At 37.2% G+C, this 20,023-nt stretch overlaps 1 protein-coding gene across 4 annotated transcripts in view; it reads right to left on the reverse strand.

The window, feature by feature from the left end:
* Positions 1-799: 799 nt before the first annotated feature.
* SPPL2A (signal peptide peptidase like 2A) overlaps positions 800-20,023 on the reverse strand; it is a 29,914-nt gene continuing 10,690 nt past the window's right edge. Inside the window, exons 6-17 of one of the 4 annotated variants that reach the window (XM_067305218.1) lie at positions 18,125-18,276; positions 16,435-16,531; positions 14,885-14,986; positions 14,118-14,199; positions 13,765-13,839; positions 12,990-13,046; positions 12,770-12,823; positions 12,240-12,339; positions 11,276-11,353; positions 10,780-10,940; positions 8,474-8,507; positions 800-3,512 (exon numbers count right to left, since the gene is read on the reverse strand). In XM_067305218.1, coding sequence (XP_067161319.1) covers positions 3,481-3,512; positions 8,474-8,507; positions 10,780-10,940; positions 11,276-11,353; positions 12,240-12,339; positions 12,770-12,823; positions 12,990-13,046; positions 13,765-13,839; positions 14,118-14,199; positions 14,885-14,986; positions 16,435-16,531; positions 18,125-18,276 — 1,024 coding nt within the window. In that variant the 3' untranslated portion in view covers positions 800-3,480. The remainder of the gene's footprint in view (positions 3,513-8,473; positions 8,508-10,779; positions 10,941-11,275; positions 11,354-12,239; positions 12,340-12,769; positions 12,824-12,989; positions 13,047-13,764; positions 13,840-14,117; positions 14,200-14,884; positions 14,987-16,434; positions 16,532-18,124; positions 18,277-20,023) is intronic. The other 3 variants (XM_067305220.1, XM_067305217.1, XM_067305219.1) reach the window with 3 other exon arrangements.

The following is a 20,023-nucleotide window of genomic DNA, read 5'->3' on the forward strand; positions in this document are numbered from 1 at the left end:
AACTTGTGCAAGACAGCTTCCAATGCCAAATGAAAGCATCACAAGACAACCATCTTCTCTTCAAGCTGAAAGAGATACAGATTTTTGGAGAGTTTTCTCCTATTTAAGTACTCAGTTACTGTGAGTCAATGCTACTGGAACTTCCATTGCATCAACAGGAGACAGTAAAATATTTTAAAATCTGTTCAACTCCGAATGTGAGCACAGTATCACAGAGTTCCAAGGATGTCTCAAGGATCACATATCAAGTGTACTCAGGTTAAGTGATTTTTTTTTTTTTCTGGCCAACACTTCCAACCTAGCCTGGGTTCCAAGACTGAAGTTTGTTTTTTTCTTGCCCCTCATGTCTAAGGCTAAGTACACTGGGTTGAACAATACTTTTACAGTAGTTTCCTAAGCTGAATGCATATATGCCTATTACCATCAAGAAGTCTCCATGTGTGTTCAACAGGAATTTCTAACCCCCTGTTTGTCAGGTATACTTTCACCGAGCTACATGACTAACAGCAATGCAACAAGTATTTGTTGAGTTGGATCAGTCAAATTGATGTAGCTCAATTCACAAACAGTTCTGCCACACACAAAAAAGCCACCAGAGCTCTTTACAAACAGAATCATAACTTTCTATATTGGAATTGTACTTTGATACTTAAGGCAGGATGGATGAAAACCACAACTACATGTTGTTCATGTTCTCATGAAATTTTAGTTCACTTAGTATTATGAAGTGTTACTGTTTTGCCTTGAATATTCACAATAAGAAAAGACAAATAGTAAGAGCACAAAGCAATTACTCAAATTTGGGGTTTTTTAGAAGTAACATTTATTAATAACATTCTTAAAGTGATAACTTAAAAGTTGTGAGGACAGGGGTTTTGTCAGTAAACATACAATGAAAAGTAGTAAGATTTTTATATTAAGTATTGCTAGAAAGGCTTTTAACATAGTGTTTAGCCCAATCAAATTTAATATTACAACATTCAAAATTGCTAAGAGTGTTGCAATCAGTTCTTTTGAACTTATAAAAACCCATTTCAGTAGTCAATACTAACCTATTATTTATACAAAATCTTAAACTCCATTCTTAATTTTTGTAAACAAAGCACCTAAGCATTCAAAAGAAAAAAGAGTTAGTTTACATCCCATCAAACTGCAGCACATGTGTGTGAAACTTCAGGCATGATCAGGCATAGAGCATAATTAGGCACAAAGCAAAACAGTTTCCACAGCCAGCTGCTGAATACACTTATGTATGTTGCCAAAGGTCTTAATTTATACCAGCTCCATTATCAATTATAGCTAAAAATTTAATAAATCCTCTACACAGAAGACTTCAGAGAGAAAAAGAAGTCATATTACACTGGTTTATAAAGCTTCTAAGGGCTTTGAGTACTGCATGACGTTGGAGTGAGTTATGACTTCTTTACCTCTTTCAAAGAACTTTCAGACACTTAGTTTGGCAGAGACCGGGCTTGTCAGAGAGCGTGACAACACATCAGAACAGAAGTCTGCAGTCTGCTATCAGAATGCTGAGGTATGCTGTAATTTGTTATTAAGTGCCAGTCAGCCCAGCTGCCTCAAAGAAATAAAAATTTAAGATGGGGTGCAAAAATCATTCCATTCTGAGGCTCTCTGTTCAAACTTAGATCAGTAGAATAGTGAGGGGCAACTACTAATGTCTGAAAACTGTTTGTCTTTTTTGTCGTCTTAGGGAAGTTGCAATTAAGATAGTTATCTCACCCATATCAACCACCATCGTAAATCTGTGTGAATGGCAACAACTGACATTCAGACTATAAACTTGTCTACATCAGGACTCTTGAGAAAAGTTTAAACTTGATATAAATTAAGTAAAGCAGTAGATTTGTGGTAAGACTTTGTAACTGCCAATATGGATTTGTCTCAATTAGCATACTTCCAAAGTAAATCTAGCTAAACTAGATTTAATCTGGGTAAGTTTTCCTGAGCAGACATACCCCAAAACATCTATTAAGGTCTAGAGGTGACCTTCAGACCAACACTGAGGCACTTATGTGAAGCAGTGCAGGAAAGCCTGCATTGCCGTTGCCCAGCATGTGCTTATTCAGTTGTTTTCTGCAGGGTTCTCAAACTTGTACTGACTACAGGAATGACATTCATTTAAAGAATAGGAAGAATGTTTTAATGACTACCTGACGTTAGCAATAAGTGAACTCAGTGGTTTCCTGTTGTTACCTTCTCCAGTCTTCTTTGGTGTAAAGTGTTAGCATTACAACTATACAAATTTTCTATGCCTAATCCCCCTCAGTTTGCAGTTTCCCAAGAAAAGAAAACATGTCAAGCAAACAAACTCAAAAACTCTTCTAAATGCAAACTAATGATTTAAACTAATTTTCCTTTTCAAATCTTTAGAGTATTTAAAAGCTAAGACAAATTAGGATTAAACCACAAGTTAAACACATGCATTGGCCTTAACTAACACAGAAAGACTAGCACTATTCAAACCTGTTGTTTTTCTATCAACTGCAAAGAATTTTCAAAACTGTTTCCAAAATACAGGACTGGTTAGATGCAAAGCTAGAAAAATCTGTCCTTTTTTTCTCCACCACCCCTTTGAACTGATCCACAGCCAAATGAAGGCCACAAATATAGATGAAGTCTCAATTGGTAGCAGAAGAGCCAGGCCAGAGTTAAAATTTTAGGATTTATCCCCCAAATAATTAAATCACACTTGTTGAGCAAAAAGCCTCTTGCCATTAGCACCATCTTGCTTGCTAACTATCCCAGGAGCTGCATTTAAATTTCTAAATTTCTCAGGCCACTGTGTAAATGGGCCAATTTTTTAAAAATGGTTGGCAATATATACAATCCAAAAAAAAAAAAAAACAACCCACCACCAAAAGTTAAAGTTGCCTTGTTATCTATTTTATGGCTTACAATGTACGTAGATTAATATACGCACTGTCTATTCCATTACTTGTAGTAATGGAACTATAGTTTCATTTGTTAGTTCCTGTAGTTTCATTGCTTTCAGTCTTTGCATTCAAAATCTGTAAGAAAAAATTTCTATGAAGGGTACTACTGATTTCGAGAAATGAAACTTGACCAATCTTAATAAAAATTAAGAAAACATTTCACACTTCAAGGTGATATGGGCAAGAAACTTGTATAAAAATATATTGTATAGAAACACGTTTGGAAAATTGCATAGAAAATATCCTTTTATTTAAATTGAAATAAGGCACGGTTTTACTAGCTATGGTTTGGCTGTAAAAATGCAAATCTATTAATTATGTCATTAACAATATCTTTCCATAAAAATATAGGTGCAGGTTAAAAAAAAAAAAAGCCCAAACTTTTACACAGAATGTGAAATAATCTATTGTAAAAATTAACCAAATTTACTGTAATTCATTTGTAGAAAATTTGAACACTATTTTAAATCAGGATCCCACATGTTATTGTCCTTCAGGCTGTTCACTGGCTGTTGCTGTGCCTTCTTCATTTCCTGCATAATCCAGATGTTCCATCATCTAAATGTAAAACAAAGATGATTCTTTATACAGAAATACTATTTTTTCCCCCCATTGGTCCAAAGTATTTGTTAGCTAAGAGAAATATAATTAAACAAGTGTTAGAGTGTTTTAGCAGCATATAGATAGGAAGTCCTCTACAGATGAGAAAAGTATTCAAGCCAAATAATCAAAACACTCTTAGTTAATGCTTTCCACTATGAAAGCATTTTCCATCCAAGGATCCAAGTCTTCTACAAGAAACTAAACCTATGAGACAGAAGTGTTCCAACAATTAAACACAGAGAGAAAAAAAAAAAAATTGGAAATTGAGTTTACGGAAATTTTTCAAAGGCACAGTTAGGAGAACTGGAAATAGACCCCAGGATCCTGCTTAATATTTACAGTCAGCGACAGCCTGAACAGAAAAGACTGTCTTCTCTTTTCATGCCAATAAAAGCTAACTATATTACAGTTAGTGAAAAAATAACTGTATTAGCTACATTTCTTTGTAAAATTTCCTTTTATCTTAAAAAAATAAAAAAGGAAGTGGATTTGTAAAGACCTGCTGCAGAACACAATCGAAACCAAATTACTACATAGACTGGTTATAGTTTCAGATTAAAGTAACTGGTTAGAAGTCACCTGAGTAACACAGGACATTTTTGTATTTTTCCTGGTTAAAAAGAAGCCTGTTTTCCCTATCTGTTGTTGTACTGTTAGAGTGCAATGAAGGCTCTGGTTTCATCCCTGGGACAAGGCATTGAGTAAGTTACATTGGCAGCACCACATATTTGTTAGTGTGACAAACTGAGACCCATTAACTTGAGGGCTTTGTAGTTAACCTTGGGAAACAAGAGGCCAAGGACTGGGCACTAGTTTTAACTGCTGACAACCAGAGATAGAAAATACGAAAGTAGTAAAATGAATGCTGAAAATAGAGCATGTCAAAGAGCTCATAAGCCCAGTGTGGCAAGATGAAGTCACAGATACCTTAGAATAAAGGCAAGATACTTTCAGAATCAAAAGTACCCTTGTTTCCTATGCTAGGCAGAAAACCCTACATACTTTTCCCCATATTGACGTTTCCTGCCTAGTAGTAAAAAGGCTGCCTGTTTCTAAAAGAGCTACTGAATGCACGGGTTTTAAGAAGGGTAGCTTTTCAAGTGATAAGGAAAGGATTACCCTCTCGCCTTATTGGCAACTGCTGGAGGAGCCTTGGCAAGATAGAGCCAGGCTTCAACAACGTTGTGTGGTATACATTTAAATCTAGCATAAATCTATATATAGGGCCAGAAGTAATTCCATTAACATCCCTCCCCTTCTCCAGCCATGTTTCCATCTCTGGGCCATACTCTCTTTTATACCAACACAACTGGTTCATCACAAGGTATACGAACATACCTTACTCAATGGAGGTTTGTTTAACAAAGCTGTTTCCCAGTGCAGACGTACCAGCATGCCATGCAGTAAGTGGAGAGGACAGTTCCAAAGCAGAAACAAGTCACTGGGAATTGTGGTAAGGTTAGGACAGCACACTGGCCACAATATCAAACTATGACCAAAACCAGAAAAGGCCTTTCACACTCCTCCCTCCATCTGTCAGACTTAAACAACTTCAGGTTTCATCTTTTCATTCAGCTAAGAACTGAATTACAGCAATAGCGCACACTCAGTCTAATGCTGAATACCTCTCATGCTAATGACAATCTACATTCACTTCACTGCATCTAGAAACTTGCCCCTGCACTGTGACTAAAGTCCACATCAAGTCACCCAAAGCAAAATACTCCCTACAATTAGAGAAATCAAACTGTCATTTTAAATGGAGATTCAAGCATGTTTCCAGAAGAAAATCAAACCTATACTAAGTTACATAAACTAATGCCATATGGCTGCCTTTATCCTAGAGAGAGGATCATCCAACAGCTGGCATAAAGAAGCTGCTCTTGGTAAGTATTTCTGTAAAACAATTCCCTATCAAATTGACAAGAATTATCACTATCAGCAACAATTTCAGTGCACCGCACAGCCTAAGAATCTTCTCTTAATCCTAAAACAAGGTAAGTAGCATAGAATGTGCTTATGCTGAAGATATCATGTGTATTTAAATCTTGAAGTATTTGCTTAATGTATGAGATGTCTAAGTTAACTTCAGGACCAAAATGGCTAGTAGAACATAAAGGTATTTGAGGTTTTTTGATATACAAAAATACCACAAGGCCAAAAAATTTTATTTCTAATCTCTCCAACATATAAAACAAGGAGAGCCCACAACTAACTTGAAGACAGGGACAACGGATGCCTTTCTAAATCCATAAGATTATACTGAGTAGCTTTTTCCATAAGCGCATCTCAGTTGTAGGTTCCCTCAGGACTAGTCCATCCTCAGAGCCCCCGGCAGAAGAAGGGAGAACCTTTACAACAGCCAGCAGCAAGAGGAAAGGACAGTGCTAAAATTCTGGCCAAAACTGTTGTTTCAAGCCTTGGAAGAGCCAAAGGCATCAGATGTTGTATGGTGGAGAGCTGACTAACATTTTTAAGGTGGAAGAGATTCATGAGCTTTTCTCCTGCATCTGGATTTCTGACAATTTAAGGGCAGAGGGTCAAGATAAATAAAACATCAAGTTATTTTAGTTATAAAATTATCTCATAACATGATGAACTAAAAAAAAAAAAAAGAAAAAGACACAACAAAAAACAAACTAGAAATACTATCCCAACTGCTACCTGTAAGCAAGTATGTAACATCTATACACAGACATGAATGTGAGATTCAGTCTGATGATGTGACATTCACATAACTCTTAAACCCATAGCTATGATTAATTTGCAAGTATCTCAAAAACATGATTTAAATTTACAGGACTAAACAGCAGGTGCCTACTGTGTAACATGCCAATAACAAGCCTGTTTATTTTTTATTTCAGAGAGAGGTAAGAAAGTTTGCTAAACACTTCAAGTTTGACAAATTCTGAAAAAGTTGCAAGACTGTATTCTTACACCTAGCAGACTTTGACGTTGCATTACTCCAGTAGATTTTTCATGTCGTTACTAAAAAGACTGAATAGATTGCACTGATACAAACTAAAAATACTATCTGTATTTTTTTTGTTAAAAAAAAAAACAACAAAAAACAAAAAACTCAGCAACACACACACACACACAAAGCCACTTCCTCTCTTCCTGTACACTTCACAGCTGCAATACTGTCCACGTGACTGGGGGAAGTAGGCGCAATTTTCCCAAGACAGACCTATGTTTCAATGAATTGTTAAAATGTTTTCCTGTGCAGTGATTCAATATTAATCAAGACAAATCCATAAAAAGTCACACACAGCACACCTGGAAGTTATGACTGCATCATTATGCAGAAAGAGAAATGCTCTCAGCTAAGAATTAAGGGACCTTAGCGCTATCTTAGAGAGTCAAATATTTCCCATATGTACAAAGTAGTAATTGAAAAACTGGTGTTAGCAACCCTATCCAAGAACTGAGTGCAGACAGCAGGATAGAAGAGTTTTAAGTTATAAAAATATAGGCTCACCATCTGATTTTAATTTGCACTCAACTTTTCCCACTTCCTAACCTTCTCTTGGGTTTGTATTTACTTTCTTTTCTATTAAGACTTTTTATCAGACTTAAATTGTTGAAGTACTCTATTAAGCAAAAGAAGCTAATGAAAAAATACACATCTTAAATTCTGAATTTAAGACACTGACTCAGAGTTCACTTTCTGAAAATTCATTCAGTGTGTAGGGCAGACAAATTATGCTTTATAAATACATGTATCACTAACTCTAGACTGCTGATTCTAATTCAGCGCAAGATTATATTTAGATGCTTAAATTCTGCAAGAAGTTTATCTGGAAAGCTTGCATTGCTTTTCCCATGTTGTGCTTAAGACAACAGACAGTTGAAATAAACACTATCAGTGTTAACAGTCAGGAGCTATAGCCTAGGAAAGAAACCAGCTTCTTGCCACAGACTAGAAACTGCAGCAAGACCGCAGAAGCTGGCCCGAATCCTTGCTCCCTACCCCACAGCAAGCACTGCAGACAGTAAGGGATGAAGTCTACTGTTGAGCAACACCATCACAGGGAGATCGTAGGCATGGTTACTAAAGGCAAATTGTAACGCTGAACACAGAGTCAGAGGACAACAGAATTATTGCTTAGCACTAAGCAGGTTTTCACAACAATGCAGTGGCACAGAAAAACTAGGTGAAGGACTAGTTCACCTGCAAATATAAGTATTTCCACATAGATAGCAATAGGGTAACTAACACCAATCTTAAGTGTTTGAAGGTACTCAGAGGGACTGGGGAATTATGGAGTAGTGAGGCATACAAGGCCTCCCTTCAGTCTTAGGAATCATGGTTCCATTGGTCTTTTATATTAAGTTCTCCTGTGTTCCTTTAAAAAAAAAAAAAACATATATAACAGCAGATTTACTTCTGCAGCTTGTCTTCACTTAAAGATTTCGTTTCAAGCACATTTTTCTGCATTTTTGTTTTGTCAGAAATTAAAAAACACTTTCATTTTGATTGGAAAAATGAGAGCAGATAGGCATAAGAACAGTAAGGGAGGAAAAACATCTTTTATTACTCTAACAAAGCATGGCAATGGCAGCATCAGACAGTCTTCGTCAACTGTTAAAGAGGCAGCCAAGCTGCTGCAGAAATTCATACAAAATTATTCTTGGATAAGAAAGTCTTTTCCCAGGTAACTTCATGCCAATGCTATAAACAAGGGTATTTAAATTTTCAAATGTCAAATTACTTGAATTCTGTTCAAGTCAAATATTTTATAGAAATAGTATTCAGAAATTGTCATTTGCCCTCTTCTAATGAATTATTCATAAAATTTTAAAAGAAAAACAGATGCAAAAAAGAAAGAAAAGAGGAAGCAAAGGCAAAAAATAGCAAAAAGAAACCATAAGATGGTTAATAAAATTGCATTAAAAGAAGGCCATAATCACACCTTGTAGCAAAGGCGTCCTGCAGGAGTCCAATACCTAAATAGAATTCATTCCATTATTAAAATCATATGCAACAAAATCAGAAAAACCCCAAACTCAAAAAAGCTAACTGATGAATTACAAACAAATAGCAGCATTCATGACGTATAGTTATCTAAAACACTGTCCATGTCAAACTAGGCTCTTGTACCCCTACACTTAGGACCTTTACCCTAACAAGTCTGCAAGGTTTCTCTGTCCGCAGAGGACAAAGCAGATCTCTGCAAAAGTCTGTTCACCCCTTAAAGTCTGCAGCTGATGGAGTAGCCCTAGTCCAGTCCAAGCTAGCATTTTTTCAGCAGGCTCGAGGTAGCAAAAGATGGTCATCTATTGCCTTTCTACATCTTTTCTCCCTCAGAGCTGAAGACTTGGACTTTTTTTTTTTCCATAGTTCAGTAACAAAATACAGATTATGTTGGAAGGACATGTGAGAAAGATCAACACTACGGCACTGCAGGATTCTGTAAATGAGTAAATGAGAGCAACCCGAATAACATCCTCTGGGAAAAACTGAATGTAGAAGTTTTTCTATGCACAGTTACAGAAAAATAGGAATTTTAGTAAAGTTACATGAGGTGTTCAATCACAGACAAATCTAACGGGAGGGAGGGTAAGAAATCAATATTTTAAATTGTGCCAGATATGAAGTCATCTGACCTCAAAACAAACTGAAGTTCAGAGCAGTTTTAATCCTTCAAGAAACCAGTTGAAAGGACATGAAATAACTACTATGGCAACATAATGCTTCCAAGTATGAGTTTTGCTATGAGAAGTGCAAGAAAGTTTGGTTTGCTAAAAAGAAGCTTGCCAGATTTATTTAGGTCAATCTTACTCAGAACTCAAGTGAGGAAAATAAAGGGTGAAACTAACTCTCTTTCCCCAACAGACCCTGAGTTATTTGGCTTTGTATGTGCAGCGCTATGCATTTTAGAATAGCAAATAGTCTCCAGTTTACATACAAGTGCATGGTAATCCAAATTCATTCTGACTTACAGAGAAACATTTATATTCATTGGACCTATGAAAGGAGAAGGCTACTCTTCTTTAGCTCATTCTCAGCTATTCCCTATACTGTAATGTCCTTACTTTATAAACCCTTTTTCTTTTGTAGACGAAGAGGTAGGCAGCCTAGTTAAAGCCAAAGATCTTTTCCCAAGTAGTTTCAAACTTAGCCTTCAGCTGAAGCAGGTGTGGAATATTAGCCAGGTCACCAAAAGGCAGTGTTTAGCTGATAATACTATAGGATCTGTATGACTGCAGTTTTATATTTACAGGAATTAACAAAACTCAGCTTCCATTGTTTCATCTTAACTTTGCAATCCAGAAGTTGGATAAGCAGAAGGTATACCTTTCCTCCATCAATTTAACATCAAATTCCATCATTCCCCCAGCCAAAACTCTACATCCATTCTCTGAGCCGAGTTCAACACAGCCTAGATACAGAACATAAAAGTAGTTTTTTGAAATCTAACAATAGTAGACTTGAGGTCTCTAAGACCATCTCAAGGCTGGTCTGTCTTATGACAGATGCCAGCTCACATGGGCTACTGGACCATGCAGTTACCACAACTAGGACAAGCTCAGGGGAAATGCACACATGTCAACAGGCAGAGGCAGATGCTGGTGGCATGCAAAGTACTACAATTCCTGGGTAGTGTTGGAGGTAACCAAAGGGGAAACAGAGTGCCTAAAAGACAGTGTGTACGACCGCACTGACAGAACACAGTTATATAACCACTCAGTTATTTTGTTGCCGAGTCCTCCACATAACCCTGACAACGTACCAGTGATGCATGGAAACTAGTTTCTAAAATTCTAGTTGATCACTAACTTTTTTAAACTGTATCTTAATATAGGACTTCTGCAGATTGGAATCTGCAAACTCAACTCAGTGACCCAAGTTAGACCACATCAAGATGATAGATGAAGACTGTAAAAACATGAAAAAACGTGGGAAAAAAGTCACTTGGTCTGTGTTTTTTGAGGGTTCTGTTTCTTCTGTTTGTTTGTTTTAGAGTTTTTTTCTTCCTTAAGATAATACTGAAACAGCTATTCTACGTCCCTTAAGCTTTGTTCTGTCATGTTAGCTACTAGGCTAAGATTTTCTAAGAGTAAAGTCTACTTTTGCTTATTCTTTCTGGAAGATAACCACCATTAAGACTAGCAAAAATTGGATTGCAGGTAATATATTACTAAGTACTTAGAGAAGTACTTAGAGAAGGATATACACAAAGGTATTAACCAAAAATATACAAGGCATCCAGCCTACCTGATAACTGCTACCCTTCCAAAACTTCTTCATCTCTTTACGTCTCCAAGCAACAAGTGAGCTAGTAATGAGCGTACATGGTACAAGATAGAGCAGAGCAGGTTGTCCCATCTTCATTAGTGCCAAAACAACAAAAGTCAGCACCATACCAACGGCATAAGCTATAAAAAAAGATATTTACATATACAGAGTCAAGAACAGGTGAATTTTTATAAAGTCACTAGAGTAGTAAGCAAAAAAATTTTTTTAATGTAATATTTATCTCTTTCAATATAATTGAAGAAAAAAAGATTGCTATACATTTGCAAGCTTTCTCAAAACCTTAGAGAACACTCGCCTTAAATATAGACAGGTACATTAAAAAACACTATGGAGATACTCTTGACAATATTGAACCTTTACCTGATGAAAGCTATTTAGTTCTGCCATTAAGAGGGAGGGAGAAAAAAAAAAAGCTAGCATGAAGATTAACATTGCTAAAGTGCCACATAATTACCTATTGTACAGGAAATGTAATATACAGAAGAAGAACTTGTTTGAACATCAAATCTTCGACAATAGGCAACCAGAAGCCCTTGAAGAGGAAAAAAAATAATGAAAAGAGTAATGAAATATTTAGCCCTCCCCAAATATCTCCCCCGCCTCCAAATCAAAGCAGCATAAAGAAAATTTACAGTAAGACTTCCCATTGTCGTATGTTCTTCCAGTGTCTTATCTGGAAATTATCACCTTATGGAAAGCCAAGAACCAATTTAAGAATCTAGTGAGCTTGGTATCAAAGGGTTTTCTTTTTCTAAAGCAAGCTAATTACAATGTGCTACTTACTATTTTGAAGTCACTAATACAGAGGAGTAACAACCCAGTTTTAATACTTTCCTTCAATGGTATTTTAATACTCTTTCTTAACAATCAGCAATTTTGCTTCAGTACGAATCACAGGATAGGGAAGAATGCTCTATGCAGGAGATGCTGCTTTGTGCCTGACTTAAGTAATTTGCCCAAGATTCCAAGTCCACCCATGGCAAAATTCAGTTCCGAAGAAGATCGAAAAACTTGTGATAAAGCAGCAAATGCATTTTCCATTATCTCACCTCTAAGTATGTAGTCCATGATACAAAATCACTATGAAGTCTTAGAAATCTCACAGAAAGAAAGTATTCTGGGAGATTTAATTAATACTAACAACTCACCTATGGCACTTGTAAGTACATAATGGAGCACTATAGAAAAGCAAAAAAAACCCCCAAACAAACCCGAACTTGACTATTTAAGTATACTATAAAACATTAATACATTAAGCTTTCTTATATTGTGGCTTTTGTTGTATTCTGTACTAACAGATCTAACTGCTGCATTTGATTCAGTAATTCTTTGGTAGAATGAACTCCAAAGCAAGTCAGTTGAGAAGCAAATATGAAATATTGAACCACAAGTTACAATTGCCAAAAACAGCTGCTCACCTGGGACAATAATGTCTCCAAAACCCAACAACGAAAATGGCATGTCACACAGTGTTGATGCAGAGTATTCAAGTCTAGGCACTCTAATAACCACAGGTAACTGTAAAACAGTATTTTAGAAGCCCACATAAATCTAATCTACAGTGTCCTGCTGTTGGTGTTTTACTTTGTTTTTTTTCTGAATGAAGAAACAGTTCCAATATAATTTTAATATATCATTAATGCAGACTTTCAAAATAGTAAAAACCTAAAGTAAAAACCAGAAACCAACACAGAGAGTGGATAAACTTAAGGCAATAGGTAAATCGGAATTTCAGATTTACAAATAATATGCAAGCACCAAAAGAAGTTAAGACGACATTTAACCATAAAATGAGAATAACAAGTCTGTATTGTTATCCTAACTATAGAGTATTGACCAATGATATCCAGGCCCTGAAGAGAAATTTGGACAGTCAGATTTTCCCCAAAAGAATAGTCTTTTCAGAGGGAGTGATTTAAAAATCCAGTATCTGAAATACAATCCTTACTTTCTCATGGGGAGCTGAGCGTTCAGTAGGGACTTCCACCAAGTTTCCATCATTCTAGGATCAAACCCAAGTCAACAGGTATTTAATACTTAAAAGAAAATAGCAAAAGCTGGCTATATTTTGTGAGAAGGTTATGCTGAAAAGCACACTATTTGCTAATTGAATTAGCTACAAAATGTCAGTATTTGTATGTTGCACAGAGTAAAACAATTATTCCTACCTTTTCACTATTTCCAAAAGGACCAGCTGCAACTTCAACCATTATACTCGCCCCATTCTGAAATTAAGGTTGTTTTAAAAAGTTAGTGGTTTAATATACCAAAACATTCATACCACACTCAAAAACTGCTTGTACCTCATCTTACAATTCAGAATTGGAAAAAATCCTGACTATAAGAAGGAATGCACTAAAATCATAAAATGTTATATATATACATATATATATATTTTTTTTTAATTAAAAACATGTAGCCCAGCCTAAAATGAGTGTCAATCCCCTCCACACACACGCACACCCCAAAAAACCCACACCAGGTGTAGCCAAAAGGTTTGCTAAAAATGCGTCAGCCTTTTGTGCCATGAGCTTTCTGCTTCAAAAGAAAAGAAAATACACTTGCATACAGTTCATAGTATACTGCAAGTCAGCACTGCAGCAAGTACTACAGCCCATTCTGACATAAGTTTCCAGGAAACTGGAAGACAGTAATTTTTCATCATCATCCTGTCACATAATCTGGGACAGCTTACTGCTGGTCATATGATTGCTGTTGAGTTAGTCATATAACAAAGTTTATGGCACCTACACATGCATTATGCTCTGTGGAACATGCAAAATGAAAATTTAGGTCACTGCTGTCTTGGGGGCAGGAGGGGAAGTCAGCCAGCATATATGCATCAAGAATACTGAAAATGCTCATCTGGTTGACAGGAATAGTGCTACTGTGACCAGAGAACTTTTGTGTTTGTTTATTTTAAAGAGAAACTCAAAGACATACCTTTGTGATAAATGGTGTTATGAAGACAAAAAACACATCATATAAAAGGAGAAGGCCTAGAAGTATCACACAGGACTGGCAAAAAAAAAAAGAAGGAAATATTATCACAAGTTTTCAAGGACTGCATTGTTAGATTCAGTACCACTACTGTATCACAATTTTTTCAATAATGCTTTTATTCTGGCATAACATTTAGAACTGGATTTTTTTTTTAATAACTACAATATTAAAAAAAATAACTCTTTGCTGTTTTTAATTATTTCTTGGCTGTTGAAAACTTACTTCCTGGGACTACACATATATATATATGCATGTCATTTGAATGCTTTATTAAGAGCAGCAACTTACAGTACCTTAAAGTTGGGCATCTTCAGTGTTTTAATAAAGTTTAGGCAGAAAGCAACTCCCAAAATATCTTGCAAAATCCAAGCCCACCTAAAAATAAGAACAAGTTTTCACATATTATTTAAGCTCACTGCTAAAAATCTAAAGACAATAGCAATTTTAGCTTTTACTGGAAATAGCAAAATTGCAGGATGGATTGGAAAACATGGAGTTAGTTTTTCAGAAGTGTTGCTACTGAAAACACAACGATTCTCATTTCAAGATAGTCAGTTTACACTAGCCTGTGATCACAAATTGGTAAGTGTTCCTTACCAACTTGCTATGGAGAAAATAAGCTGAACAGAGGCCGTAACAGGGCCCTGCTATTCACTTGTATGATTGCTCACTTGCTTAACACCTTACATTGTTGATTGGAAGACCTGCTTAAAATGTCTGACTCAAGATGCTACTTAGGATTGTATTATAACATTGTTTATTTATGGTCCTATGCTTACATTTCTATTTTTGCACTTTTTCCCCTCTGTGGTCATCATTAGCAATTGAGCTCCTCCTCACCTTCATAATTTTTTGTAACTCCAAATAACCATACAGTTCATTTGTATAGCTTTGTTCTCCGTTATTCCCATGCTTGTTAGGTTTCATAAATATTTTTATGCCCTTTTAAATTGGCAGTGGTGTTTAGAAGGATGCCATATTCCAGGATTAGTTGCATGATGGAAAGTTTGTTAATGAGATTTATTCATATTACTCTTTCAAGTCAGAATGCCTCACTTACCTATCTTCATTTCGAAACACTGCCCAGACAACAGCTGCTGCTATGCAGAATCCAGCAAGAAAAATAAGCCTCACTTCAATAGTTTTGTTGCAACATGCAATCCTAAAAGATAAGCATTAAGTTAAACAGGAAACCTGCAACAGCCAAAACACATACTTATGCCATCACAGGTCTTTAAGCTGACAAGGTGTTCTCACCTTGCTCTCCTCCTTTGCCCCTTTATTTGATCAGGACTCAGGCGCCGTTATTCTCACAACCCTTCTCTAGGCTACGTTAAAAAAAGGCCACAGAGGGTAGGCCAAGTTGGGCCCCTGTGGCCAAGCCTCATTGTAGTGAGCACATCCAGGGAAGGCGGCAAGCAGATGAATTTAATTAATCCATTTCTGCTGTGTAACGATTATACCAACACAACTATGCCAGTGAAGGACTGTCATGTCATGATTCCAGAAAGGGGTGGAGGGGGAGGGAAAATCAATCTGGTTTTAGGACATCTAATGCAAGACTAAAATGGAATAAATATGCACTGCAAAACTGTGACCCAATATCTGTTTCCACTGTCTATTCAATTTCTGGGACAGTTCTTGAACAGACATTAACTGACAGAAGTACTCTGTCCTGCAGCTTACCCAAAACCTGATGATTTTTTTACCTGATATCTACCTTTGTAAAGCCAGGTGATCAGGCACACATGTCCTGTAGTAAGTAACATGCAACCATAGCCTTAGGCTTCCAAGCTTATACGAACATTGTTCTTTGGAGAAAAAGCACCACTTGTTGTATTAAATGTTGGGGTTTTTTTTAAGCGAAAAATACAAAGGAGAAGACTAGAAGCATTCCCATACCCACCACCAATACCTGCAGAATATTTAAGTCACAATAATAAAACAGGCCTATCTGTACAAAGATAACATAGTGCCTGAGTTAGGACTGTAACTGCTAATTTCTAACACAGAGCATGAGCAACATGTTGCCTTTGACTGAAAGAAAAACAAAAACTTGGCCTGTCACAGCCACAGCACAGATTAACATGAGGAAAAAAAAAAAAAAAGCTATTGCCTACAGCACATTACTTTCTCAAAACAGTCCAGGGAGAACTGGAAACTATTTAAGCTTCCACTGTCGAGAAAGTGTAAGTATTTGTAGATCCCCTCCCTTATGTTAGGGTTCCTTAGAAAAGGAAGCGAGCACACACTACAGGCAGGCAGGATTTTGCAAACCCAAACCCAGATAGCTGAGCAGAGCCTTTCAAGCTCAACTATTCTAAACAGTTAATAATGCTTTCAAATTAAGATAATGCAGCAAGTCTGCATTATCCCACACCACTGTTTAACTGTCGATATCACTGTTTAACTGTCGATTATCCTATGGATACCTTACATATCTGTCAAAGGAGATCATAATTATCTTTGTAACAATCCAGCACACTAAACCATACACAGGACAATATGTCAAACATGCTAACATTTGCACAATACCTTGAGTAGCAAACAGACCCCCCCCCCAAAAAAAACCCCACCTTAGAGTTACAAGAACTAAGAGGTGTACAATACCTGCATTGCCCAAATGGTATTTCTCCAATTAATGCAGCAAGACAGTTGTATAGACTCATTGCAGATGCCAAGCAAAAGACTGATATTATAACATACACTAGATAAAAGGAAAGGAAGATGGGAATCAGTGACAAAATACAATAGAAAAAATGTAGCAAGCAGGAATCAAATACAAGGATGTACATTTGATACAAACTGTTATCAGTTATAGTACTGCTCCATACACTGTCATCAAAAGATGACAGAAAACGCTGAGATCTGAAAGGCCTGTTCCACGACGCGGGAGTTCTCACCCAGCAAAGACTTGCTTTTTGAAGTTTCTGAATGGAAAGAACACATTTTACTTTTTTCTTCTCCTTTCTTTAAAAAGGAGTAAGAGATCAGATACCACCTTCACGTAGTTTTTTTTGATGACGGCTAAACTAGAAGAGCTATTCTATGACTACCAGTTTGCTCAATTTCCGATAATATTCTTCACTTCAAATTTGCCCCGTAGTCACTTTGCCTGCTCATGAGGCAGTAAGGGAAATATTTTTAGCTTATTGGCTACTTGGTACTAACTCCAGCTAAGGATATTAAGACTTGCATTCTCACACTCCAGTAGTGATGTATTGATGCCCCCCCCCTTTTTTTTTTTAATAGCTACAGAATTTTCCCTGGGAACAGCGTATCATATCATAGTAACAGTTTTCACATACCTGCTCCAAAGTGCACAGAACTGGGCTTCTTACCAAAAAGCTATTACATACATTCTTTGTACTATTCACATTTCTTCCTCTCCCTATTTAATTTATTACATCATCCCCTCCCCTTTTCACTTTCCCTTTAAGTGGTCTCTTTCTTCACTTCTTCCCAAAATTCACCTCAAACTCGTCTCAGAGCAAGCAGACACAGGGAATTTTTAGCCTAAACCTTTTGATCAAATTAAATAATTCATCAGTCTTTAAATGGGACAAGTTTAGCAAAGGTAGCATTGCCAGTAGTTTAGGTAACCAAAGTTAAACAAAACCAGTAGTCACCACAGTGAAGTTTCTTTTGCAGAAGCAAGAGGATAACTTTAACAAGTTCTACGGAAAGAATGTAGATAAAAAGCTTTCAGAATGGAAGTTACATTGCTCTTATTAAAGAATGTATTTTAAAACAACGCATGTTTTCTGGTTGCATGATCTGAGGGCAGGAAAAATCCACCAGCAGTTTGGAAACCATGTTTTACTGGTCTTGCATCACTGAAGAAGAACTTACGTCACTGCTAGTATGTCTGAGTTTATTCCATTATGGTACTGCCATATATCCTAATACTTCAGGTAGGGCACTGCAACCACACACTCAAGGTCAATTTAACAATAGCTAACAAAACTTTCACTCTAAATACTATTAAGTTATCATTGCGACCCTCACAACAATGTCAACATACATGATATACTTTATTACTGGTTGCTAGTCACCTCTCCTCCACATTACTTCAATCAGAATAAGCACTGGCAAGGCAGCCTTCGTAAGAGAAGCTCCCCTCCTTTTTAAATAGCAACTAGATCTCTTCAGCCTTCAACTCCCTCATACGTGAAGAGAGCAATTAAGAAAAAAAAGAGTGCATTAATTTTAGTTTAGAAATCTGGCTTTTCAGACTTAAACACCTAATGAAATTATGCAGAAAAATATAAATCAAATGAGATGATCCATTGTTTCTTACCTAGCCATTTGTAGAAGAAATAAAGCAAAACTAGCATGACACAACAGATGACAACAAACAAGATGACTGTTAGAGGGGTGAAAGTAACATTTTCCTCCTTCTTTCGTCTTGTTTCTCTCTCTCCAGGATTTGCCATAGCTTTCAAATTCTCGCTGTTTTAAGAAAGCCACATATACATTTATCTCAGATGACAGATTTTGAAAGTTTTACTATGATCAGAATAGTTTGTCTGACAGCATTTCAGTTTAAACTTTCATATTATTAGACTTCAAAAATTTCAGAAAAATGGTATACTGATTTTTTGAGAGTCTCTCCATTTTAATGGAGATGTGCTCTCCTAACCTAGCATAGATCACAAGGAAATGATTCTTGAGAGCCTTTCCTTCCAATGATAATGGAATCATCAGCTTGCTAAGAAGCAACCCCAGTCAAAACCCCAACCAGCATGGGGAAAAACAGTCTGACATCAAAACCCTTGGCCTCCTTTTCAGGATGCGTGCCCTCAGCTGTCTCAGTGCATCATCTCCGACTTCAGAATTTCTTGGGCTAAATGCAGTCAGTCACTTCTGACTTACCACACACCTGCGATAAGTCAAAACCGTAATGTATATTACACACTGCTTTGAAATCTCAACTATAAACATTTCATTAAGTGTCTTCAAAAACATTAGTGTTAGCAAAAGGAAGCTTGCTAACTACCAGTTCTTTTACACTTATGCCCCATAATTAACAAGTAAAGGAATGGGAGCAGGAACATAGAGATTTGCACTGGGAGTAAGAGTTCTCTTGTTTTCTGGGCATACCTACTCCATATTTACGCCTCAGCAGACAAAACGAGGAAACTGAAATTGTTGTGTTTTACTCTGTTCTTTGAGCAGACAGATGTACTACTCTTTAGTACAGACACTAGTGAAACTTGCCCATCAGATAGCATGTTCCTGATGAATCCCCGGACCTACCTACAAAGTGCTGAATTCAGCACTGAAACAACCACCTTCAAAAGAAAAAGCCCACAGGAGCAAGGCACTTTGTTAGATGAATCACCTTCTTAGAGGACATGCTTTGAATAAGCAGCTTTAAAAAAAACTCACCCTAGATTTATGAAAGTGCACTTCTAACAAGTTTAAGGTAATTACATCTAGGGGTTTTTTCAGTATGGGAGACAGCTTTATATTTTGTTATTTTAACATTCAGTGCAGCCGCACCCTAAAGCACTGTAGGGTAAAGAAGCAGTATAATCAGATCCAACCTTTCAAAACTCCCCCCCCACACACACACCTTTCTATTTCTTTAATCTCTTCCAAAAAATCATGCATATTTGCATAACTAGTGGGAAAGAGGAAGCCTGTTACCACACATGATCCACTCCCTGTTGTTGTGGGGAAACGGGGCACCAGACCAGTGCAGAGCGCGGGAAGCCCTACACAGTGCAGTACACAGCCCATTCACTGTGCACAGACATCCAAGAAGCAACGCAGAATAATATACCATGTTCTGAAAGATCAGCTATCTCCAGTTTAACCCCAGACAAAAACAGTTCTGCGCATCCAGCGTGCTTCACTTCACTAAAACAAAGCCGCACACTCTTTGAACGCAAGAGAGGCAACGCAGAAACCCCCATTACGCCCTCTTTTCCCTGCATTTGCCACATTCTGGCCTCCTCCCCTCCCCTTCCCCTGTGCAGGCACCGCTGCTGCCTCCTTGCCCCTGCCTAGCTCCAGAGCTGCTATTGCTCCGTCTCTGCCGCTTCAGTCCCCCAGATAACACACCAAACCGCAGCAGATAAGCCTGGTTGGACTTTAACTGTCTGCAGCCACCCACACACAACTGCACTGCATTCCCCAGTGCTCCTAGGTCCAGGAACGCGGTGCAGGGACATCCTCAATAGCCAGCTGGGGC

This window comes from Apteryx mantelli, chromosome 15, assembly GCF_036417845.1.
Source record: "Apteryx mantelli isolate bAptMan1 chromosome 15, bAptMan1.hap1, whole genome shotgun sequence".
Taxonomy (NCBI): Eukaryota; Metazoa; Chordata; class Aves; order Apterygiformes; family Apterygidae; genus Apteryx; species Apteryx mantelli.